This window comes from Fringilla coelebs, assembly GCF_963513975.1.
Source record: "Fringilla coelebs genome assembly, chromosome: 5".
Taxonomy (NCBI): Eukaryota; Metazoa; Chordata; class Aves; order Passeriformes; family Fringillidae; genus Fringilla; species Fringilla coelebs.
Window position 1 is genome coordinate 72,501,996 of NC_140033.1, and position 25,293 is coordinate 72,527,288.

General features: G+C 46.6%; 1 protein-coding gene across 5 annotated transcripts in view; it reads left to right on the plus strand.

The window, feature by feature from the left end:
• SOX5 (SRY-box transcription factor 5) overlaps positions 1 to 25,293 on the plus strand; it is a gene marked incomplete at its 5' end in the record, with an annotated part of 282,823 nt that overhangs the window by 241,698 nt on the left and 15,832 nt on the right. For 4 of the 5 annotated variants that reach the window (XM_084206503.1, XM_084206502.1, XM_084206504.1 and 1 more), the window contains 2 exons: positions 12,120 to 12,297; positions 17,611 to 17,756. The exons of the other annotated variant lie outside the window; for it this stretch is intronic. In XM_084206503.1, coding sequence (XP_084062629.1) covers positions 12,120 to 12,297; positions 17,611 to 17,756 — 324 coding nt within the window. The remainder of the gene's footprint in view (positions 1 to 12,119; positions 12,298 to 17,610; positions 17,757 to 25,293) is intronic. 5 annotated transcript variants of the gene reach the window in all.

Genomic DNA, 25,293 nt, shown 5'->3' on the forward strand with positions numbered 1-25,293 from the left:
CTGCAGCCACACTGCAGCCACCACTGCAGCCACACTGAGCTGTGTCACTGCAGCCACCACTGCAGCCACACTGCAGCCACCACTGCAGCCACCACTGCAGCCACCACTGCAGCCACCACTGCAGCCACCACTGCAGCCACAGAGCTGTGTCATTGCAGCCACACTGCAGCCACGCTGAGCTGTGTCACTGCAGCCACAGAGCTGTGTCACTGCAGCCACCACTGCAGCCACCACTGCAGCCACCACTGCAGCCACAGAGCTGTGTCACTGCAGTTCCACAGCCCAAACCCAGCCTGACACCCCATGCAGATTGGGCACAGAGTGCTCTCCCAAGGGCACTTCCCAGGTGCATTTATCCTCTCCGGGATGCTCCAGAGAAAGCACTGCACCATAAATGCAGTGACAGGGTCAGTAAAGCAGCTTTAATTCAGTGTACAATTAGCAGAAAACACGTGCCTGTAGCAATCCTGGAGAGCGTTTTTGCTGTGTGGGTTCTTGGGAATTTCTTTCTTTGCAAAGGTGGCTCTCTCAGGGAGAGCAGTCATTCCAGGTCACTGATTATTTTTATCTTTAGCCATGCTAGGAGCTGTATAGGCTTCAGGTTACAGCTGTAAGTTAATATATTTTGAATTTAACTTGTTGGTTGCCTTGGTCAGTCTTGAGCTCTGCTAATCTAAACTCTTGGGTTTTTTCTGCTTTGCTTGCAGATCAGAATGACTCCTTTTTGTGCTTATTTCCAATACTCTTAGTCTTCTCTGAAATGATCTTCTTTTATTTTCTGGCTACTCTCCTTCTAGTTTCAGATGTCCACAGGAAATAGAGTTGGCAATTAAAACCCTGAAATTAATGAATTTATCTCAATTTGCTTATTATTTGTCCCAAATGAGTGGATAGTCTTTTCCTTCAACATTTTCTTTAAGGCCCAGACCAAATTTGGGGTGAGGAAAGTGCAGCACACGCATCCCCCCAGCCCTTGTGCACACTCACACGGATGGGTGTGGAGGTTAAAGCGTCTCACACTCGCACAGCTCTCAGCACTGGGGCATCTGGAATGTGCTGTGTCCTGTGCTGCTGTTCCCCACCCCAGTGAGGGGGCTCAGGCTGCCAGGATTCCCTCGATGGGGTCTTTGGGACTCCCTTTGTGCCCCTCTCTGGGCTCCAGCAGAGCAAATGGTGCTGGGTGAATATGTGTTATTACTGGTGAGGAGATAAAATTATCTTGTGCTTTCCAAGTGCCCCAGTGTCCTGTCTTGATGGTAATTAACTGGTGACATACACATTGGGTCAGTGCTCTAGGATTTGTGCCCAGAATAAGTCACAGAAACACAGCAGCTTTGGCATAGGAGAAAAGGGTGAAGGGGGCTTTTTTCCCTTTTTTTTTTCTTTTTTTTTTTTCTTATGGATAAGATATGAAAACTGCCCAGAGCTGGCCCTGTTCAGAAAAAGCAAATCAGTCTCTTAGAATTCGTTTTCTAAGATGTCAACTTCCCTCTCATACACTTCTGTGAGGACAAAGAATGTCTTAACATCTGTACTGAAGTCATCATTAAAATAAAAGATCAGTAGGCATCAGCTATAAATCATCAAGAAATAGCTCGTGGGTAACCTTTGACACAGCTGAACCTCCTGGAGATGAGCCAGAGCTGGATTCTCTGCCTTCAGTGAAGCCAGTAGGTGCACTGGAGGTCTCCTCTCTCCCTGTCTCTCTTTCCATCTCTGACAGCGTCAGCTTCTGGGAGGTAGAAGTGCTCTGGCTGAGTGATGGAAATGCATCTGGATGTGTTCTTCAATAGACATTTGTTTTATGCCTGAAAAGAATAGGTTGGTCTTAATAGTGTGGTGCTGGGGGTTTTAAAGGTATTTTGTGAGGCAGTTGTCAGCATTACAAAAACTATTTTAACCAATTGTTTAGGCTTGAGGAGCAGCATGGAGTAGCTATTGTGTGTGGTTGCATGCATGTTCTCCAGAACTCACAGGGAAGGGGTAGATAAAAATCTGCCTAATTTGACATAATGGAATTTTAGCTTTCCTGTGATCTGACTTCAAATTCCTGCTGAGTCTCTACAGTGTAACAAAAATACTAGTTTGCTGTTGTTAATTTTAATTTCTAAGATGCAAGGTTTTAAAAGGAGCTGAAAGTATTCAGCATCTCATGGGGACAAACTATGAGTCTTACTAATGAATCCAGCAATTAGTGGTTCATTGTGCCTGCCAGCAATTTGGCCCCAGTTCTGGTCCTGATGGTGGTTTCACTTCTGCTGGTGTGAAGCAGGAATAGGATCTGAAGTCTGTGCACCAAGGGGGGCTGAATACTTCTTCAGCACTCTTCTGCATTCAGCAGCAAATATAATAAATAGGTAGGGCCAGTATGGGTGTGTATATATGGATATATCTATATATATATAGAGAGAGAAACATACAACATCAGTAGGAGTTCCTAAAGCTAAAGGGCTGCAAATGTTGGTGTTGCCACGCAGTTCCACAGACATGTCTGGTGTGTCCCCAGCATGGAACAAACCCTTTTCCTGGGGGAAGGTTGTCTGGCCCCAGTTTTGTCAGGGAGTTGAGACAAAGGGTGACCCTTGGCTTTCTGAGCCATGTGCTCTTGTGCAGAGCACTAGGGTTGATATTTGGTGCCATTTTAGGGCAGCTTCACAGGGCTGTTAGTGGCCATGCTCAGGTAAGGAAGGGCTTGCTCAGAGTCACAGAGAAAGTTTGGTGCAAGGTCAGGAGCTGAGCCTGGGTCTCTTTGGCATGACCTGCAGCTGAAAAAGGGCCTGGCTGCAGCAATTCCAGCCATTCCCAGGAGATGTTCTCTCATGTGGGATCATGGATGGGGTACAAGAATTAAACACATCCTTCTCTGAGTGCAGTATTTACTGAATTGTGTGTTGGCTTTCAGCATTCCCTAGAGTACCTGAAACTGCCTCCAGTTTCTGCAGCTGCTGATTAGATTTCATCTTGCTGCTAAAAGGAGGTGAAACATAAAGATATCCAGCAGGATTGAGTGTAAATTCATTTTGATTTTAGTGATCTGGGATGTTTTCAATAGCGTGCAAACATTAAAGACAGATGAGCTTTGTATTGATGGTTTTCCTTCTACAAGCTATTAGTTTGGAAAAACAAATTGTCAAGCAGGTCATGGCTGCAGTAACAAACACATTTTGCCCTTTCTGTTGCAGTTGTGTGTATCTGTACATAAATGCAGGGCACATTATCTTTGCATATTCCTAGGCTGTGCTTGCTGCCTCTCCTAGTGAGAAATCTGCCTAGGCTGCATAGAGATATCCAAAGGCAGAGAAAGCACAGGTGTTTTTTGAAAAGGAATTTCTTAGCCCCCTGCCAGTTGTCCAAGCTGTTTGAAATCTCTTTCTTTCAAGGTCTTTGGACTTCTTTCCTCTAAAGTATTCAACAGCTGGGTTTTTTTTGTTGTTGTCGTTTTTGGGGGGTTTTTTTGAGGGGTGGGGGGAGGATTGGTTTTGTTTTGTCTTTTTTCCCCCTGAATCTTAGCAACTGTGAGCATCCCTGCCTCTCCTGCCTGACCACAGCAGGATGAGGGGTCTGTTGCTAATTTGTTTTGATATGGTTCTCTTTGGTCTGTATTCTTTTTGAAATTAATTCCTTTTGCAGGTGTGGGGTTAGAGGTGGTGGTGTGCTCCCAGCGAAGGTGTCATCCACCACAGAGAGGAGGTGGGAGGCTTTGATCACTGTGGCTTCTGTTTTCTTGTTGTTCATTTAAAATGTACCAGTTTGTAATGCTGTTTGGCTTTGCAGGTCCTTGTTTTATTTCCTTCCAAGTCTTCCCCCATCCTTGCAGGTTTGTTTTTATTGCTGCTCATTCTGCGTAACGTTTACTGGGGATTATTCCTTGCAAGGTGGGGACTCCAGGTTCAGTTTAGGCAGCAATGAAATCCAGTCCAATGTCTTATTTCCATTTTTAAACAGCCTTGTTATGGGTGGAAGAGGGCATTAATAAAGACACAACACCACATGGTCAGAATTATGCAGAAAGGATTAAAAAACCCAAAATTAACTGGGGCACAGACCACTACACCCAGCACAATTTCAGGAATAGATAAGCACAGATCAAGCTGCCTGACCTCTCTCTGCTTTTTTTGCAACTTGTTTTGAAGCAGCTGGACATTTTAGGAGGTTCAGTGCAGTATCAGAGGAACTCCCAAACACTGCTCTGAGGAAGAGTGGCTCTGTTCTTCCTCGTGACTCAGCTGTTTGCTCACTGTGTGAGATTAGGCAAATCATTTAGCCACTTTGTGCCTTATTCTTCCCAGCTGTAAAATAAGGCAAAAGCTGTCAGAGTAATTACAAGCTCTAATTAATTAATATTTCCTATGGTACACTGGAGAAGTGATTTTTTTTTTCTCCTCCTATACTTTACTGGTACCATGTATTTCAGTGGGGGCAGTTTGGGAGAAGCAGCCTTCATAGGAGGAGTCCTTTCCCATCCTTTGCCCCACAATGCTGTGATCCTTTCTAATGATTCTTACTGCATGTGATGTGATTTTCATGGTGAAAATTGTGAAAAATGAGTTGTCATCTTCCCCTGCAGATTTTCACTGTCTGCTGCTGACCTGTGCCTAAGTCACTCCTGCTGCTTAGCCTCTGACCTGAGTGCTTCATGAATAAATAACATTATACCAAATAAACAGGTGGAGCAGTGCTGTGAGCAGTTCAGCTGAACAATGGATGCAAAAAGCCAACAGCAGGGCCCGGGTTTGGCATGAAGCCAGACAAGGGGAATCCCAAGTGAAGGACAGTCCCTCTGCCCTGGCTCCTGCTTTATCCTTACTCAGCATGCACCCTTCTCATTTCAGGACCAGCCTGGCAAGATCTGCTCAGCTTCACTGAAGCTTTTCTGGACGTGAGGCTGCTGAGTTAAATTTCCACTCACTCAGAGATGCAGCATGGGGAGGAGGTTTTTCACTCTGAGGTGCAAGCAGGGGCTAAAAGCTCTTTGTTCCTGCAGTTTATTTCCATGCTGTACTGAAAATGCTCTTCCTGGGTCCTCTCAGCAAGGTGGTGAGCAGCTCTCACTTCTGCTGCTTCCAGTCAAACAGAAGAGCAAATGCCCAATTAGAAGAATAATGGTGAGAGGACTAAGTAATTTACTTCTGTGTGGATGAAAACCAGTGCTGAAATTTGGGTCTGCATTGGGATAAGCATCCATAACTCATCTGGTTTCCCTAGAGGTTGGTGGGACTGAAAACTCATGTTCAAGGAAAATGAGCCTGGAAATCTCCTACTGGCTGCTTTCCTCAAACACATTGTGCTATTTGTCTGTGGAGATTACTAGCAGAGTTCACAGGGATGGCTGGGCATTCTGACAGTCCAAAGGCAGCCAGGAGCTGCAAGTGTGCTTTGGAGGATTTGTCTCTGAAGATTTGTGCAGCTAAACAAATGAATTTCAGTAAACACATCGCAGGCTGTTCACTCTGCTCGGCTGCATGTGCGGTGTGTTCCCTTGGCCAAGCAGCCTGCCTTGTGCTCCCCAGGACCCCAGAGGGCCAGGTCCCAGTGCAGGCTCCCTGCAGACCTTTCAGGAGCTGTTTGTGTGTGCAGAGGTGTGAGCAGATGCTGCTCCAAGGGAAGGGATCCCTGGGCTTGGGGAGCAGCAGGACTGAAGTGACCCCAGAGTTTCGTGGTTTCTCTCTGTGTTTTCAGCCTGTGTGCTCTGTGCCTGACAGCACAGGTGCTGCAGACTGAGTGCATGTGTCACATGCAGAGGTGTGGGCTGGAGGCGAGGAGCCTGCCTTCTCACCAGCAGGTCACTCTGCATGCTCCTCGAGTGTCCTTCCTGTGTCTGCTGGGGCATCCTGCACACAGCTTTGGCAAACAGCACTGCTGAACACAGACTGGAAACCAGCCAGCAGCCCCCTGGCTTTTACTGGGACAGTCTGTGTGGTGGCTGACTTCTTTCCTGACAGCTCCCCTTCCTGCAAAGAGAAAGGAGAGGGGAGGGTGATAGGGATCTCTCTGAGAGGAAGAAGTCCCAGGATATCCTCACTGGGAGTCCCTGGTGTTGCAGAAGAAGGCTGGGGGGGAAGTCCTCTCTGTGCCAGGTGCTACAGAACAGCTTCCCTTGCTGTGTTCTGCACCGCTGCTCTCCATGAACGAGGGTGGAGGCTGTGCAGCAATCCTCCCAGCCTGTAAATCAGCCCTGGGGAGCAACTTATTCATTGAGTGGTTCCCTGCATGCAGAGCAGAGAACAGAAAGAGTGTCTGTCACAGGTGTAAGGCAGCTCAGCTTCCCCCTTTGTTCTGAGCCCCATGAATGAGAGTATTTGGGCAGTGACAGTGAAGTGCTAACTTGGGTCGGACTTGCCCCGAGTCCAGAAGTACCTGCCTCCTGAGAGAAACTCATGCAGGAAAAGATACTTAGCAAAGCAACACCATTAAAAAAAAGATTTAAAAATTAAAAAAAAAAATCTGTTTTTCCTCATACCTGCCCTCATCCTTCTCTTCAGTGCCTTTTCCTTTCTCACCAGAGTCTGGTCATGCCTTCTACTTTTGCTGCTGAAACTTGTGGGCAAGCATATGACAAAGTGACTTCTCTGAACCTGAAGAAGAATTCTGTGTGTTTATTCCAGCATCATAACCAAGATACCTGGTTTTATGTCTCATATGTGTTTTTCTACATAGTTAGAGAAATTTCCACCTTTGCAGGAAGGGACACATTATTCTTAATCAAAACTTGAGAATGTGGCAGGAGGAGGTACAGCTGCAGATGAGCATTATCTAATTCACCCATCCTGTCATGTGAACATCCCTGCTTAATTTAATACAATTATTTCATCAGTGAGGATAATATCAGCAGCATGATTCATTTATCCAACATGGTTCACAACTGCCTTTACCTCTTGGCTCCTTATTATCCCTCCTGATGGTTCCACCACGAGTGGCTTCAGGAGCAGGGGAGGGCATGGGAAGGAAGCTGCCAGTGTCTGTGTGTGTGTGTGGACAGCTGTAGTCCTGAGGAACGCTGATTCCAGAGGGGTTTTTGCATCTGTGCTGTGGTACCTCGGTTCCTCATTTTGGTTAGACGTTTTTGGATCAGCAGGAGTCGGGATAAGCCACTGAGTGGCTGCATTGTTCAGTGGCAACAATAGCATCATTGTCTTCTGCCCCAGACATGCCAGTGAGTGCTCCATATTTTGCATTTCTATTGAAATTAAGATCTCCAGGAAACAGAACCAGGGTGGGGGAATGAGGCTTTGTTTCTCTTGAGGTGGCAGAGGCAATCTTGCAGGAGCCCCCCTCCCTGGCTTCTTATTTCTAGCTCATGTGGCTGTAATTTGTACTGTCAAGGTCATTTAAATAGGCAGCAAGATGTGGTGAATGTGTTCCCAGAGGTCATGAAAAGCCTCTTTAGCAGAGCAGGCTGGGCTGTGCTTAAGCCAGGTCATTTAAGCACATTTCTGTGCCAGTCAGATGATACCCAGAGCAGTTGATGATTTTGTAATAAACCCTGCAACCTGGGCTTCCAGCGTGTGCCACAGTGGGATCCAGCACTCGGTTTAAAGGACACTACAGTAACTCAGTAACTGTATTTTAGTAGTGCACTACCCTTCCAACGTGTGAACAGGAGTGAGATTAGGATTATCAAATCCTGATCAATTGTCTGGGTTCCTCACCAGCAGCCCCACCCCCCTTTTCATTCTCTTGGCTGGTTCATTCATGTGGGCTATCAGTGTTCTGTTCAGCTCTCGGTGTTGAAATAGTGCCATTTTTAATAAATGGTTTAGAGAGTTTCTCCAAATCAGATTTTAGCCCCTTCTTTTCCCATATCTGTTCTCCGTGGAGATGAATTAACCTTTTATCCTAGGAGGAAGTAAATAGAGACAGCATGATGGCAAGATTAGCAAAGACATCATTTCAGCCAGCTTTTCCAAGGCTGGTGACTGAGAGTCAGAATTCCTGGGTCTGTCTGAAGCTCTGCTGCTGCTCCTGCCTGGCTGTGGCCAAATCCCTTCCTTTTCCCCTCTTTCATTTTTCCTCCATGTTAATAAGCACTTGGTGTTAACCTATAGCATTTTACCTTCCCAGATGTAAAACCTTAATGACAGCACTGTGATCCACACTCAGCTTGCCAGCAGCATTTCTGTTTGTGTGGCCTGTCAGGCACTTGAACTTGGAGATTTTCTGTGTCTGAGGTTTGAAGTGAGACAGCTCAGAGTTATACTAATCCAGGTTGAGTGAAGCTGCAAAATACAGCGCTTGGATATTTTACTTACCCCCAAATCCTGGTGTAGGTGGAGGGTTCTTTCCTCAAATACCTAGATACAACCTGGGGAAAAATCTGGAGGAAATCAAGGATTTCAAGTTCCCTGAATTCAAGTTTTGGTTGATGAGTCTTCCAGCCCTGGGAAGCAAATCAGTTCTCCCTAAAGCAGCGACTGTGTGACCCAGCTGTGATGCAGGGGATGGGAATCTCTTTGCCAGTGCTTTGCTTTCTGTGGGGACATTCTATTAGCCTCTCTCCTGTGATTTTGTTTATGCTTTATTCTTTACGTTTATTTTGTGCCCGTGTGTATTTTGTTTTGTAAGACAAATGTGCTGCTTTTAAAGAGGCATTTCATAACCTTTAATCAAGATCATATTTTATTTTCATCACATGTGTGTTTATATTATTAGAAGCCTTTTGGGTCTTAACGTCTTCTAGTCCCAGCATTAATGTTTTGGCTGATATATAAATAAATGTTTGACTTTAACTCTTTAAAAAATCCTGGCTTGGGAAAAAAGCCCACCTTATCGATGTCATCTTAGACTAGCTGCATTTCAAAAATAGGCAGGGACCAATCAATGCTTTCTCTAATAAAAACTGAGTGCAGGGAGTAATTCTAGATTCTGTGATCCACTGCATAAAATCAAATCTCCTGGCTGTTGAAAGATACCATCTACCTGAAGAGAAGATGCTCCATCTGGGCTTTATCTTTTATGTCTCTTACTTGCACGAGCAGTCTGGCATAATGGGGAAAACTCTGCTGATCTGTAATGTGGCAGAATGTTAGCTGGGAGGTTTTATAGTTGAAAATAAAGGTGGACTAGCATCTAATTCTTATTGGGGTTACACAGGCTCAGGTCAATAATGGAGACAGCACAGTTCCTGGTTTAAGCTGGAAGAGCAGAGGATTCTGAATTGATGGCTGCAGAAAGGGAAAAGAGTAACTTGTTTCACTGTCTGAAGATCCTAACAGTCATCTTCACACTTAACACAATTGTATGTTATTACTTGTCCTCCAGATATTTTTCAGAGTCCTTTGGAATAAATCAGTGTAGTTCCACTATTGTAAAGGAAATGACTGAAGTTATTACCAAATCCTGATGCAACGCAGGATTTTTAATGCATTTGACTTCCAGCGAGGATTTGAGAATGCTCTTGGAAATAACAGAAGTAAAAATGTTATGAAGACCAAACAGTGAAGTAGTATCATTTTGTAAATATATATAATAGCTGAAAATTGTTTACTTATCCTCCTTTATGAGAAGCAAGCTTCTGTGACCTCCGATTAATTTACCATTAGCCTGAGCACACAATGAAAGTGAATGAAGGGGCAATTTGGAATGACATTTATCAGCTCTGGAGCTGTCGACTTCTATTATTTCCACAAGGCCTTCTATTTCTTGGCTTCAGAGAAGGCTGTGCTGACTTGAATGAAGAGGAGCATTCTCACTCCCAGGAATAGTTGCAACACAAACAGCCTCATTGCTCGATGCCTACAACGGGGAAGAAACCACTCACGTTAAATGAGATCAGAGCCACCCTTGAGTAGTGGGCTTGGACAGGCCCCTGCCTTCACACCAGGTTAAAAAAGGGAATAGAGGAGCTGAGAAAAGGGAGAGGGAAGGAGATCAGCCTCTAGGGATAGGAGAGCTGAGGGGCTGAGGATGAGGCTGGAAGCCTTTCCCAGTGGGATGTGGTGGGACCCACGCTGCCCTTGCCTTGGTGAGAGCCATCCCCACCAGGACCAGCTGCTGCTCTGTCAGACTGCTCTGGGCAGAGAGCACCTTGCAGCTTTCTGTGCCATGTCTGACATGGATCAGCCCCTTTTGGTGAGACTTCCAGCAGAGCTGAAGGATCCAGCGTGGGGAAACCAAACGCCCTTGGGCTGAGCTGGAACAAGGCTGTGGGCAGGTTTGCTTTGCTTCTCAGGCTGAATTCCAGATAAATACATGGCTTGGTTCAGGGATCCTTCTCTAGCACAGGGTCACTGTCTTTGGTTGCTTTGTTGGCTCATTTGCACTCAAAACTTTAATGCAACTAACTCAGCACTGATTTCGCAACACTGTGGTTGGAATGTTGTGAGACTTCTTTATTTTTTAATTGAAATCAGGGGAGCAGCAAAGTGAGTCCCCTTCCATTTGGCTGGTATGTTATTTTATTCTAATTTTATCTGTTGTATTCTACTACAATGGATTTGTATTTCTGTAAAGTAACAAATCCCTTCTAAAAATGTCAAATTCCAGTTTTACTGGTGACGTTTTTAACCCTGCAGCCTAAATCTCCTGGAAGATGAACAGAACTCTGCCATCTAGGTACCTAATTCACTTCTGGGCGTATAGTATGTAGGCTCCTAAGGCAATCCTATGCACTGCTTTTTTTCCCATTTATTTTATGCACAAGTTGCCTCTAGGATGGCTTCAGCATCACTTTAAGGATGACAGCTTTGTCCACTATGCCTCTGATAACGTTTATCTGCTATGACTGTCACAAAACTGTAGAAATATAACCAAATGTAGAAATATAATCAAATATAACAAAGGTGCTTTGCTCAGAGGCAATGGAAGAGTTACATGACAGAGCTTTGCAGAATTGTCTTTATGTTTGGAGACATCTCCATCGTAGTTCCATGAGCAATAGCAGCTGTAAAATTCCTTCTTTCCTGTGTGGAAGAGAATCACTGTTACGTGATAGTTACAGAGACTTTGGTGGTAACAGAAAAACACTCAAACACAAAAAAACCCCACAAGAACCAGAAGCTGAGTCTCATCTCACTCAGCTCTGCATTGTTGTAAGTCAGGAATAATTCTGACTAAATGTACTTACAATTTAGGGAGGCCAGAACAGTTTCCTCAGTGCCTAGAGCTGGAGCCCAGCTGTCTGCTGAAGCCCTTCTCATATCTAAAGGACGACTGTCCTAAGTCACAGTGTCAGACAGGAGCCCAGCTATTGTGTGATGATTTGGTCTGATATCACATCCATTAGTTCTGCTTATTTAAAAGTCAGTTAAATTCACTTCTAAAATGTTCCCCTTGTTGAAAATCCTCTTCTCCCTTCTCTGTTGTTTTTTTTTTTTTCTTATTGTATTTTACTTTGGTCGAACAAAAATACATTACTTGGCATTTTAGGTTTTTTTACAGCACTGCCTGTCACTCTTGTCTGTAATCAAGCCAGGTTTAGGAATAATTCCATTGCTCTGCAAAAAATGTCACCCAGTTTTTCTATTGTCACATAATAATAATAATAATTGCTGATATCTAGAAGTTCAGCTTTGCGCCAGATAAAAACATTCTGGAGATGTGTGCAGAATTACCCAAGTTATTGTGTCAGGTTTTGTTAAGGTGGAAGAGAAGTATTTATTTCCTATGCTGGTTTTGTGCTTGGAATTCTAAGTCTGGGACGTTCAGGGGAAAATACAAGTTAAAACAAAAGAAAAACCAAAGAAAAGGCACACCAAAAAAAAACCATTGAAAATAATCCAACTGACCTCCCATCCACTAGTTTGCCCAGTTGGGCTGGTGGTTGAGTGTTAAGCGAAGATGGTCTTCAGTTTTTACTTCATTAATGAATAAAAGACCCCAAATGAAATATAACTGTAAAATTGCTCTCTATTTTCACTCCAGAAGTGAGTGTCTTGTTGATGGGAGTAGTTTCTTCAGAGACAGTGCAGAGGGATGATGTTCTGTGATCATGTCACACTAATTTTCCAGTTTATCAGTCACTGCAGTCCCAAGCTGGAGTGACAGGATGGTATCACATTTGATCTTCATGTGTGTGATACTCAGGTTTGGGTCCTGAGAGCTGCAGCCCTGCCTTGGCTGGGCAGGGCTGTGCCAGCAGCCCTTGGCTGATAACAAACATCCTTTCTGCTCTGCTTCCACAGGATGAAGTGGCCCAGCCTCTCAACCTTTCAGCCAAACCCAAGACATCCGATGGCAAATCTCCCACGTCCCCCACCTCTCCTCACATGCCAGCTCTGAGAATAAACAGTGGGGCCAGTTCACTAAAGTCCTCTGTGCCAGCAACACTAGCGAGTCCTTCAGCCAGAGCCAACACAATAGGTGAGCTCAGCCTGTCTGTCCCTCTGAGTGCTCTGTCTGTCCCTCTGAGTGCTCTGTCTGTCCCTCTGAGTGCTCTGTCTGTCCTCCCATCCCCGTGTGTTTGTCCCCCCAGCCCCATGTGTCCCCCCAGCCCTGTGTGTGTCCCCCCAGCCCCATGTGTGTGTCCCCCTCAGAAGAAGGGGTATGTCCTGCTGGGAAGGGTTTTTATCAGCCAGTGCCAGGCAGGCTGCCCAGAGCTGCCCAGGGTGACCATCCTGCTCCAGCTGGTTGGGGTGGGTGCAGAAGCTCAGAGACTTTCCTGTCAGGAGAGGAATCTCAGCTTCCCCAGAGTCAGAAAACAAGGACTGTGTGATTTCAGATGCTGCTTTAACTCCTGATAACTGCTGTAAGGTTTTAATGGCACACATTACAGAGACCTGCTGATGGTGGGTCCTGGAGACCCATGACATTGTACCCTCTCATCTGAAAGTGGTGGATGAGCTTTCAGAAACATCTCTTAAAAGTCTACATCTTTCCAAAATTACAAGTTTAATTCTCAGTCCATCCAAATGCTGAATGCAATATTATTTCACCTTGCTGTAATAAGCAAAACAATCACCAGGTTCACTGAAGAAAAACACAAATTTGTTGCTCTATGTTGCAAAAAGTCTTGACTGGCTGTGTTTAACATTGTTCCAGAAAACAGTGATAGTTCCTCCTCCTGTCCAAATTGTCTTTGCCTGAGGACATCTAAATAGTAACAGTCCTACTGGTAATTTCCTAAACCTGAGGTGTCACAGGGACTGTCCTCTGTGTGTGTAAGGAAATGTGCACACACCCCATCCTGATCCTTCTAGCTGAAACGCTGTATTCCCTGAAGGGGATTGAGTATAACCTGGAGCAGGGTTCTGTTGTGTAAACAAGCTCTGTTCTGGGAATTGAGTGGGCCAGATGTACTTTTTCTGCTGTCTCCTAAAGCATCTCCTGCCTGGCCACTTTCAGGGGTAGCACAGAAAACCCCAAAAGAAGCCCTAGGTCAGACCTGTCAGAAGCTGTGTCTGTGATACAGCAGTGCTGTGCAGCAATATTTATCTGGTATGACACATTACAATTATATAAATATTTTAAAATATCTTATTACTAATTGTTATTGTCTGTGTTTTTATTAACCCTACACTCTTTAACTGTGATGCATAGTAATGTATTTTATCTTCGGTTTGCTTGACCCTGCTGCTCTCCGTGCACAATGCATCGAATTTCATTTTTTTCACATTAGATTTTTTTGTCCTTAAGTAGAGGGAACATTGTATTTCCATGGCAAGTTAAGCATCTGACTCGCATTTCAGTGGCAAGGCATCTCTTGTTCTCCCCTCTCCAATCCTCTTTCCCTGCACACCTGGTATTTACCGTAGGTTTGAGACCCCTGCAATTTACTTCTTCTAACAAGGTGCAGATTTTGAAATGCTGTACCTTTAATGAGTGATAATGTAATTGGATAAAAGCTGTGAGGATGAACAGAGCTTTAAAGGTCACTCTTGTAAGAAGAATTAATGTGTTATACCATTAATAAACCATGGAAAACTGTGGAGCAAAAGATAACATATTTAAGTTATTGTTAATGACATAGAGTTCACTGCTGTATATCTCCCTGCTACAAATATAGAAAGTGACTTTTTGAGGTTGCTGAGCAGTATCAGTGTGCATGCTGTATGTGTAAGATAAGCTGTCTTTAGCTGGTGCAGGAGCTGGATGGACTCTCCCAGCAAAGGTTTATCCTTCACTGGAGGACTGCACGAAGGAGAAGCTCCTGAACTGCCTGCACAGTCTCCTGCTCACTGCTAGGTCAGCTCCAGCCCAGCCACAGCAAGCAGGGCTGGTGGCCATGGTGACACTCTGGGAGCTTGGGTGACATCCCATGTCACCCTCCAGCAGGAGCCACACCAGGAGAAACCTGGGCAGCATTTTTAGCACAAGGATGGGGCAGGGAAGCCGGATCACTTTCTGCTCCTGAGGGATAAATCCCTCCACAAAGAGCCCCTGTCAGCCTCTTGTCAGACACCTCCACTCTGGAATGGTTGGAGCTGTCAGCACGAGGCAGCTGTCTGTCTGTCTGTCTGTCCTGGGTGTGCACAGCCCCCTTGGTGCACACAGCTGTCTGTCTGTCCTGGGTGTGCACAGCTGTCTGTCTGTCCTGGGTGTGCACAGCCCTCCCTGCTGCACACAGCTGTCTGTCTGTCCTGGGTGTGCACAGCTGTCTGTCTGTCCTGGGTGTGCACAGCCCCCTTGGTGCACACAGCTGTCTGTCTGTCTGTGCTGGGTGTGCACAGCCCCCTTGGTGCACACAGCTGTCTGTCTGTCTGTGCTGGGTGTGCACAGCCCCCTTGGTGCACACAGCTGTCTGTCTGTCTGTGCTGGGTGTGCACAGCCCCCTTGCTGCGCACAGCTGTCTGTCTGTCCTGGGTGTGCACAGCCCCCTTGCTGCGCACAGCTGTCTGTCTGTCCTGGGTGTGCACAGCCCCCTTGCTGCACACAGCTGTCTGTCTGTCCTGGGTGTGCACAGCCCCCTTGCTGCACACAGCTGTCTGTCTGTCCTGGGTGTGCACAGCCCCCTTGCTGCACACAGCTGTCTGTCTGTCTGTCCTGGGTGTGCACAGCCCCCTTGCTGCACACAGCTGTCTGTCTGTCCTGGGTGTGCACAGCCCCCTTGCTGCACACAGCTGTCTGTCTGTCCCTCTCAGCACCCCCCTGCAATGAGCCCTGCTGTGTGCACACCCCTCGGCCCCTTGGCTCCAGGGCATGCAGAAATGCTGTGCAGTGCTCAGCTCTCTGCGGGGACACCAGCCCAGCGCCCTGGGGATGCTCAGCAGGGCTGCACTCAGGCTTGCAGCTCTCAGCCCTTTGCTGGCCATCCCCACAGCTCAGAAATGGTGCCACAGACTGAGCAGTCACAAATGTCATGGCTCCATGGATGACTTTAAATCCAAGCTTTTCTTTTTGGGAACGGGCATATGTCCGTGTTCTAAAAACAGAAACAACTTCTCTCTGCTCTTTGCCATTATCTGCAACATCTCTGTGCTAGTTTGGCAATCCTTGGAACTAAGTTCATTTTATGTAATGCGGTTCCCCTCTCTGTCAATAATTCACCACCTACCCTAAACAACAATAATTTACATTCAACTCGCTTCTATATTAATCATTTCCCTGCACACCAGCATCTTGGCAGCTACTGAAAAACATAAGGAGTGCTTGCTTTTATTCACTGTCATGTGCCAAACTGTCTCAAAGATAGCAGTATTCAGGAAAAGCCAAATAGTCTGGAGAAGGGCATGAATTCCAGCTCCTAGGCAAATTTGGCTCTGTTACAGACTGAAAGTATTATACCTAGACAACAGCAAAAGCAGCACTAATACTGCTGTTTGTTTGTTTATTTGCTTCCTTTTTAATTTATTCTGACTACATGCAAGGTTGATCAGATGCAAAGGTTAACAGATGCAAACTGGGAAGAAACCAGGCAAGTTGGTAAAATGGAGATTAAAAAAAAAAAAAAAAGAAAAATCAGCTGTGCTGGTGCAGGCTATGTTCTTCCTTATGCTGGGAAAACTGGAATTACTGGAGTTCCATTGGCTGGGAACTACTGAACTGGGTCATTTCATAAAAGCAATGTGGATCGAGTTATTTTATACAAAACTCTCAGAGTTCCTGGGGTTTTAGCCAACATCTAGCTGTTAGTGCAATTAGCAACAGTCAAACTGCACAGGAACTTTTCTTTCTAGCTGTTGTTCTCCAAGGAGGATGGGAGTATCAGTCCCACTCTATCCACAGTCAAGAAAAACCAACAATAAAACCCCAGACCAAGCTGAAATCCTGACAGCAGCACAGCATTGAACTAATCTGACATCAGCTTCTTCCCCAGAAATGTTTCAAGCAGCAAGACAATGTCCTGCATTTTTGGCAATCAGCAGATCAGATAGAAGAGTCTAGCAATACAACAGGGATGTGTAATCTGACATGATTAGACAAGGCTCTTTAGGAACAGAACATTCATAATTGAGACAAAGAAAGAGTATTAATAACACTTTCCTAACACGGCAGTTAGCCATTTTATATTTCCTTTCTTTAATCTTAGTGTTTTTCAACAAATCATGGGATTTAATAGCGTGTTTTGGCAGATTAGAGGATTTATGGCCCAGATGTTTTTTGTTCTAAAAATGGATTAGGGTGTAAAGTTTGCTGGAATCCATGGAACATGTTGAGGCAAGCCGGTCATTTTGTGTGTGATTAGTGCCTGCCTTCTGTCTCACAGTCCCTCCATCTGTCACAATTCACCAATGGATCTGGTTAGATTTAGCCTCATGTCACAAACAGAAGTCCCTTTTCTGGGCAATTTCATATTACAGATTCATTTTATGCCGTTTTTATGCCCTAGTTAAAAGACAGAAAGAAGTCTGTGTGTGTGTCCGTGTGTGTGTGCACGTGTGGGGATGTGCAGGGGGACGGGGAGGTTGATAGATATTAGCCTCTACTCTAATATCTAAAACTAGACTGGGGCTTGGAGTCTCCCATCAGTATTCTACCCTACAAATCACATGCAGATCATAATAAGTATAATCTACGGTACTCTAAAGGAAAAAAAACGACAGTGTCACATTTAAAATTAAATAGTATTAGCTGGGCCGGTGATGCTTGTAACATTTTAAAAGGCAATAATTCAGTGACTACTAAGGCTAAGCCCTGGGCTGTGAATTTGCAGCAAAACAGTGGACATTTGACCTACTATTAGCAGCATGAATAGGAGTGGGAATGTAGGTGCGTGTAGCTGTGGTTTCTCGTGCGTTTATGAATGACAGGTGGTGGTGGGGAGTGTTCAGTGGATGAGGTTTTTCTTCTCAGCCATTATGCATTTCATATGTACAGCAAACCACCGCCACCTGTGGTTTATTTTAATGTATTCACGAGTTGGAGAAGGGGAAGAATGAAACGGTCTGTTTTGAAGAGTTTGGGATTGCTGGCGTGATCAAAGCTTCCCCTGACTCGTACCCAGCTCCATCCTGCTGCAAACAAAGCCCAGGGCCAGGCTCTGCAGTGTCAGGGAAATATTGAGACTAATGGGATCAAATAGCAGCAGTGAGGATTTGGCAGGGAGGTTTCTCAGGCTCCGTGTCCAGGTGGCTCTATCATAGCAGCAGCAGAATTGCAGAGCACACACAGGTTGGTGGGCATTGCCTTCTAACTCTCCCTCATTAATAATGATAAACTGCATTCCACTGCTGGGGCTGAAGTGTTTTCCTGCAACTTTCTGGTTCTAAAGGCATCCTTTCTTCTGTGCTGTCCCAGGTTATTTAAATGACCACGATGCTGTCACCAAGGCCATCCAGGAGGCCCGGCAGATGAAGGAGCAGCTACGGAGGGAGCAGCAGGTGCTGGATGGGAAGGTGGCCGTGGTCAACAGCCTGGGTCTCAATAACTGCAGGACAGAAAAAGTGAGTTTCCCAGACTACTCCTGCAAAGGGTCAGAGTGTTCTTTTGCCTCTCCCCTCAGATGCACAGCTTCTTCCTCCCTTCTCGTCCTCCTTCTTCTTCTTCTATTTTTCCTTCCCCGTTTTTGAAAGAGAGTAGTTCAAAAAAAGTGAAAAGCCAAAAGATGACATGACAGAGAGACCTGAGACCCCTGAGGGAGAGTGGGGAGGAGGCAGAGATAGTTAAAGCCCTCACGAGAACTTTGGAGACCACTAATTCTCTGTTCCAGCCTGTCAACATGTATTAAGAGAAGGTGATCTTGGAAATCTCTGGGTCTAAGTGGAAATCTTGCTTTATGGAAATGCTTACATGTGTTTGTGAGATGAGCTGGATTTGGAAATATTCAAGCTTCTTTAGGAACATAAGCTTTGCTGATACTCAGGCTCAGCTTCTGGGTATTTAGCCTTGTGAGGTCGTCATATATGATATTTTGTGACCATTGCAATGTAGCACTGTCATGTCACGTTAGATGACTGAACAGAATTGAAAAGGAGAGAGTTGACAGCACAAACTGCACCAAATATTTGCAGTGAAACTTAGAGGCAGCAGGACGTATGGGCCTTACCCTGTCTGCTCTTGGACTGGCCTGTGAAGCTGTGGTACCAAAATGCCAACACAGTGGGTATTCTCTAGGGAATTGGTGTGTGCACTGCCTTGCCTTGTGGAGGGTGAATAGCCCTGCCACGTTCCCTGTGAGCTGTCCTTCCCGTGCTGCCACCAGGACACACATCTCTGCTCTGGTGTGTCTCAGCCCCATGTGCTGAGCCAGCCTTCCCCCTGCTCCTCTCCCTCCCTGCTGTGTTTTCTGGGCGATACAGTACAAGGTTCCCATTGTCACATTTGGTGTCAGCTGCATTTAACTGAGGCCACTTCCACTGTAAGGTCTGTGCAGTTCACTGAGACAGGCAGACAAATAGATGGAATAGAAATGATCAGCTATTTAGCAGAAACTTGAAACCCAGTCATCCCGGGAAGCTTGCGAGTCAAACAGGATTGTCCAGAGTGAGCAGATTGCTGATTTGGATGGCTTTCCATTGTGCCTGGTTTTAGATGGAGTTTGATCAATAAGCTGTGAGGAGCCAGCAGCCTGTGTAATGAATGTTAAGTGTCCGTGTGAGCCGCTCAGCGCTGCCCTGCTTCCCTCGGCCTGTCCCGGGTGTCAGCGATGCAGGGGTGGCTCCCGTCCCATCACTTTGGAGAGGAGGGGAAGGAGAACAGAGGTCAGTGCAGTGGGTGTCTGGCAGCACCTCCACTCTGTCTCAGGAGAGCGAGGGTGCTGCTGTGGGGAGAGGGAAAGAGAGGGCTGGAGCCTGTTTATGGCGTTTCGCAGAGAAGAGCACCAGAAGGGAAAAGGGAAAAGCAGAGTGTCAGATATAAGAAGAAGTGATCACAAGCACAAAGGAATTTATATTCAAATATTTAAGCATTCTTGAAAGGATGCTCGGAGCAGAAATTCCTTTTCTGTGCTCCCCATGTAGAAATGACTTTAACACTCAGGCAGATGCTAATGCAAAGTGACTCCAGCTATTCCTTGCAAGCATAGCTAAATTGCCCTTATTTGTTAAGCGCATTGAATTCAGCTGTGGATACAGCAGTTGGTTGCATTCAGAAAGCATCTGTACCCTTTTTTTCTTTTTTCTTTTTTTTTTTTTTTTTTTTTTTTTTTTTAATCCTCCAAAGCAGAGACAACTCTACCTATCTCCCCCCTCTCCTCCCTTGTGCTGGCTGGGAATTGTCAAGTGACAACCGACCAAATCCTTTTGGACAGGAAGCCTTCATCCTGAGTTCTATATACTTGCAAAGCAGGCCTTGTGGTTGGATCAGGAAGCCCATTAAAAGCACTTTGATGGTATGGAAATTCATCTTCATGAAGCACCCAGGCCCCTAAGCAGCATGCTGTTTAGCTGTGGTTACAGATCAGTCATTCACATCGGAGGGCAGTAATTGTGCTGACGGCTTGTTCGGCAATGGAAGCACATAAAATAATCCCAGGCCCTCCACCATGGCATTGCCAGTTAATCTTCTTTAATACAGATCAGCTGTTGTTCTAACACATGACTTTATGCTGGCTCTAGTGACTCTGCACAGCCTTTTGATTAAGTAACAGGAGTGGAACCATCTGCATTCACTTTATTCTGTTACTTTCCTATTCTTGGGATTCTCCTTATTCCTTCTGTTTTCACTTCACACCCTCAACCTCAGTTGAAGTTTATTTTCCTCTCTAATTCATACCTCCTGCTAGGCTCGTGGAGGGCAGACAGGGGTTCTTTTACAAGGTAGCAGGAAGAAAAAATGGTTTGCTCAATAGAGAATTTTTCTAAAGCAACTCTAGGCTTTGGGGTTTTTGATGCAATTAATGCCAGACCTTTATTGGGGCTCACTGATTTGAACTCGATGATCTCAGAAATGTTTTCCAACCTAATTGATTCTGTGATTTATTTTAATATGTGAAGTTCATCTCCAGACAAACAATCCAACTCCTCTAAAGTTTGTGTATTTTTCCTCTAGGACATTAAGCTTTTCTTACTAAGAGCAAGATTTGAGAGAAAACGAGTTTTTAATTTTAATTAAAGTTTATTCTGATTTTCTCTGTTGTCAGAGATGGTTGGGAATTTGGTTGGCAAGAAATAGTGCTGCAGTTTCCCTTTGGAGCAGCTCAAGGTCCCACCACAGGACTAAGTGGCAGCCCCTGAACTTTGGAGACATCGTGTCTGTCACTTTTGCTTCCTGACCAGAGAATGGGAGATGGGGGATGGAATTAAGATGTAATTATTCTATTTTATCCCAATGTATATCTATATATCCCTGGGCATATTAGTACTTGGAGATGCACATTAGTATTTATAGGTAACAAACACTCATCTGGGGCTATCCCAGTTTTTCTCCCTTCTTTGTTGCAGGGGGTAGTGTACTTTTGGAGGCCTGTGATTCCCTGTTGAGCTCTTTATTGCAGGAATTGCTTCTGCAGCCTTCCAGTGCAAGGGGGCTCAGTGACATTCCCAGTCTTTTGGGAGAGTCCTGGTGGGGATTTGTCTGCCAGGGGTAGCTGGGCAGGCTAGGGGCTGGAAATCTTCTTTGGGAGTCTCTGTTGAAGCTCTTTGGGCTCTTCAGATGTGTCCTGTTTTCTTTCTCATGTTCCCAGAGGGGCTGATCCCTGTGGACAGACAGACATGCCAGCTGAGGCAGGAGTCAGACAGGATTTTTGTGGAAATACAGACAAACTATATAAAAGGAGTCATACATAAGAAAAGACTTTTTAAAATGGCTAAGATGATTTGGGTGAGTCACTTTTTGGGCATCCAACTTGGACCATCTTGACGGATTTGATTTTCAGAGGATTACAGTAAAAACTTTGAGCATCAGTATGAACACGGATTTTACTAAGACCTATTTTAATTGCAAATGCAGTAAAACATATTTTTACATTACTTTTCTTGGAAACATTTCCTTGTATAAATGAGAAGAGTGTGTTTTTGTGGTTTCTTGGAAACCCGAGAGCATAGCTTTATTTGTAATTGTCATCTACAGTTAATTATAGCTTGATACATAAACAGTGTTACCTGGGGTAAACAGCACAACAGGCAGTGTCAGCCAGGGAGCTCTGGCTGCTGTTCAGCCCCAGAACAGCCAGGGAGGTGGACACAAGCCCCAAGGGCCAGCAGGGTGTGTGTGCACCCAGCCTGACCCCACTCTGCACCCAGAGCTGCACATGGCCAGGCTCACAGGGATCCCCACTGCTCCGGGCTCAGGGTGTACAGAGGAGCATCAGGGCACACAGGCAGCACCTCCTGCTCCTTGTCACTGCTCTGGTCTCTCAGTTCAGCCCCAGAACAGCCAGGGAGGTGCACACAAGCACCAAGGGCCAGCAGGGTGTGTGTGCACCCAGCCTGACCCCACTCTGCACCCAGAGCTGCGCATGGCCAGGCTCACAGGGATCCCCGCTGCTCCGGGCTCAGGGGTGTACCCTGGCACAGAGGAGCAGCAGGGCACACAGGCAGCACCTCCTGCTCCTTGTCACTGCTTGCTGGGTGCTGGCCAGCTGTGTGAGGACAGCCAGCCCCGGGAGCCTCGCTGGTGTGCAGGGATGGAGCTGTGCTCCCAGCTGAGTGCATCCCAGTACCCCCCTTCCCTTCCCTTCCCTTGCTGGGCTGAACCTGCACTGAGTTCTCCCTGTCCCTGCTTGCAGTGTGTCCTTTTAAAAGGCTCTGACAGGGACTTGTCTGCTGGCCTGTGACTAAAGGGCTGTTTGTAGCAATATTTACTGCAGCACTGAGAGCCGGAGCCATTACTCATGCTTATGGAGCACGGGGTTCAGGATGCCTTTCCTCCCGTTCCCAATCCCCCCTCCTCCCTCCATCCTCCCCACTCCCACCCCCAGCTCTCCCTCTTCCCCTTAAGAAAGTGCCAAACGTGGGATGACAGTGACCAATGTTGACTTAATGTGGATGTTTAATAATGAAAAAAGTGTGTCGGTTCCAGCGTGGGTTACAAATGGCAGGAAGTACATCGGGTGGCAGCCCTGCAATAATTTTACATCCATCATCCCTCTGATGCCTCGCTGGCTGCCTGATGGATGGGGAGAGCACAGTTAACTCTTAGGAAACCGCTGGGATCTGCTGAGCTGAAGTGGATTTTGGCCCTGCTCTCCCCTTGGGAAGAAGGGCAATATTAAGGATCTCAAACCTGCAGCTCCTGCTGCCTTTGAGCAATGAAACACTGGAGCTCACTTTGCTGAACACACACGGAGCAGCTGGTTTAACACATGACATTTAAATTTTTCTTGCAGTAGAGAATTTTGCTTCAAGAACTTTTTTTCCTTCCCCTAATGGTTAGATTTGAACCAGAAAGTCAAGAGAAAATGGCAGGACAGAAGGGCAGGCAGGAGAAGAAGAGAGAAGGGTTGGCACCACAGACAAACCCTGGGCTTGCTGCAGACACTGAGAGGCCGTGGGTCAGGCTAGGCTGAGGAAGTTGTGATGATTGAAAGTGGGACCTGGTGCAAGCAGGAGAAACCCACTGAAAATTACCCCAGAGGCACAGTGCTCACATCATACGCCAGATCCCTTTGCGGGAGTTGAAACCTGCCCAGGTTCATCATTTCTGTCGTATTTTACTGGAAAATTTGACTTCAGCATTCTGCACGACTAGCAGAGGCTGTGTCAGGCACAGATATTACACACACTTCTCCCTGCAAGCCCTGGATGCAGCTTGCAGCCCGCGGTGCTGCCTGGCCTGGCAGCCCCAGCAGAGCTGCTCCGCGCAGCGCTGTCCTGTTCCCTGCAGGCTCCCTCTGCGCTGTGGCACCAGGCTGTGCCTGCAGACTGCCACTGTGCCCTGCACCCCCAGCACCCTCTGCCTGCTCTCTGAGTTCGTTCTCTGGGGCTCTCACCCCGCAGGAATCCTCGTGTGGGATTGCAGCCCTCTCTGTCCCTGCTGTCAGCGCACAGCGCTGAGTTTTCAGAGTGTCACGAGCCGAGCAGGTATCGTGCCATCACCCACCATCACCGGGGTGCCAGACTTCAGTCAGCAGCCCCAGCAGGGCCGTGCATGGCCAAGGGATCCTGTTCAACAGGGCTGCTGCACCCACCGCCATTTCTCCTGAAACTTTGCACAAATTGAATTTAAAAAACACAGGGCAGGCTTGCACACTGCAAAGATCAAAATTGGTTTTGCCCAACACAAAGCAATGAACATTTTGATTTACTTCACCTGAAAGTTTATCCACTTATTATCTGTCCCCTTCCCCTTCCTCCCTCCTTTTTTTTTTTCTTTTTTTTTTTTTTTTGCCATTTGCTTTGTGGAGCTTGTGTATATTTATATTTACAGCCTCTGCATTTAATGGCCACATGCCTTGTTTTCACAGATGGCCAGTGGAAGAACTCCCCTCCCCCTTTTCCTTTAGCAGAGCCTGCCTTTGGTTTGGCTGCTTTTGTCACAGTGCCACTACTCTCAGTTAGCAAGTGCCTACGCACGAGAGGGAGAGATTCTGCAGGGAGGGCTCTTTCCTTCCCCCAAAGATTTTAGCTCTTCATTTTAAAACACTGCTTTTTTCCCCCTCCTGATTGACCATCATTTATTAAATGCCCAGCTCCATTTTTCAGAGACGAGCTGTGGGTATTTATGGGCGCCCTTGGTGCCTTGTGGTGGCAGGGATGCATGGGCAGGGCTGGCTGATAACAAACAAAGGCTGCAGAGGGAGGGATGGGTTCTGCCCGTGGCTCTGTGTGTGTGGAAGTGCAGCTGAGGCTCAGGGGAGCAGCAGGCAGAGAGGCAGGGGGACAGCCCTGGCCCAGGTAGGTGCTGAGGTCCAGATGGGAATTCACACTTGCTTCACTCCAAGGGACAGAGGTTGGGAGCGTTCACAGCCCAGTGTGGGTCGGGGAGGACTGCAGCTGTTTATGCTCTTGTTTTATGAAACCCAATAAAGATGGATCAACTTCCTCCTGAAAGTAAAACCACAGCAGTGACGTGGAGTCCTTGTTACGACTCTGGAGCTTTTGGGGTCCTTGGGTTTAAGTTCTAAGCTGTGCCCCACAGCCATGAGATCTTATTACTTCCTGAGGTTTTTTATTATTTTCATGTGATCACATGTCCCGAGTCACTGGAGCTTTCACACTGGACTCACACCAGTGCAGCACCTCTCTCCAGTGTAACAGAGGCTGGACCAGGTTCTGCTGTGAGTTGTGTCCATTTGGGTCCAGAGGGTCAGCCTGACCTGCTCAGCAGGGCTGGAAGAAGTGTGAGCAGAGGTACAGCAGCCTTCAGCATTTGAGTACCTCCAGCATTTGGGTTCCTTCTAGGGAGAAATGGGGAGAAAGTATTCTGTAATGGCTGTGTTGCTGCTGTGTGGCTGAGTCACCCATTGTTTGTGACACAGTTGCCAGGAAAGCAGAGTCTGTGTTCTTGCTTTCTCTTTGCATGCATGCAGACCCTCCTTCCCAGGAAATCCTGTGTGGGTTGTGATTTTCCTCTGGTTTCATTTCAGTGTGCCCCCCTGTCCCCCAGCTGACGTTTCCTTCGCAGGCTGATCAGCTGTACCAGCTGTCTGACTGGCTGGGGAGCCCCTGGTTGACATTTCCATGGCACATTTCATCCAGAGACCTCAGCCCTCCTCACAGTGATGGGAAAGCATCGCTGTCTCCGTGCCGTGGAGTTCAGGAAATTAAGGTGCAGTGGCTGAGCAATTCACAGAGCGTTAGTTACAGGCCATGTCAGCCCAAGGAGCAGTCTGGAGGAGAAATTGGGTCAGGGAACTCTTAACCTATTTGCAGTCAGCAGATTACAGCTGGATCTGCTCGAGGTCAGTGCCCCTGCCCGAGCTCCAACAACTTTCCTGAGAAGGAAACAGCGTCTCAGCCTTCTGCTTTCATTCCTTTTCCTTTGTATTCCTTCCTCAGAATCATGGGCTGGGCCAGCCCTGGGTGCATTTCCATGTGAAAGTCCTGGCTGGCTCTGTCTCCCAGAGAGCATGACCAGGGAGAAGCAGGACCTCGGTGTCCT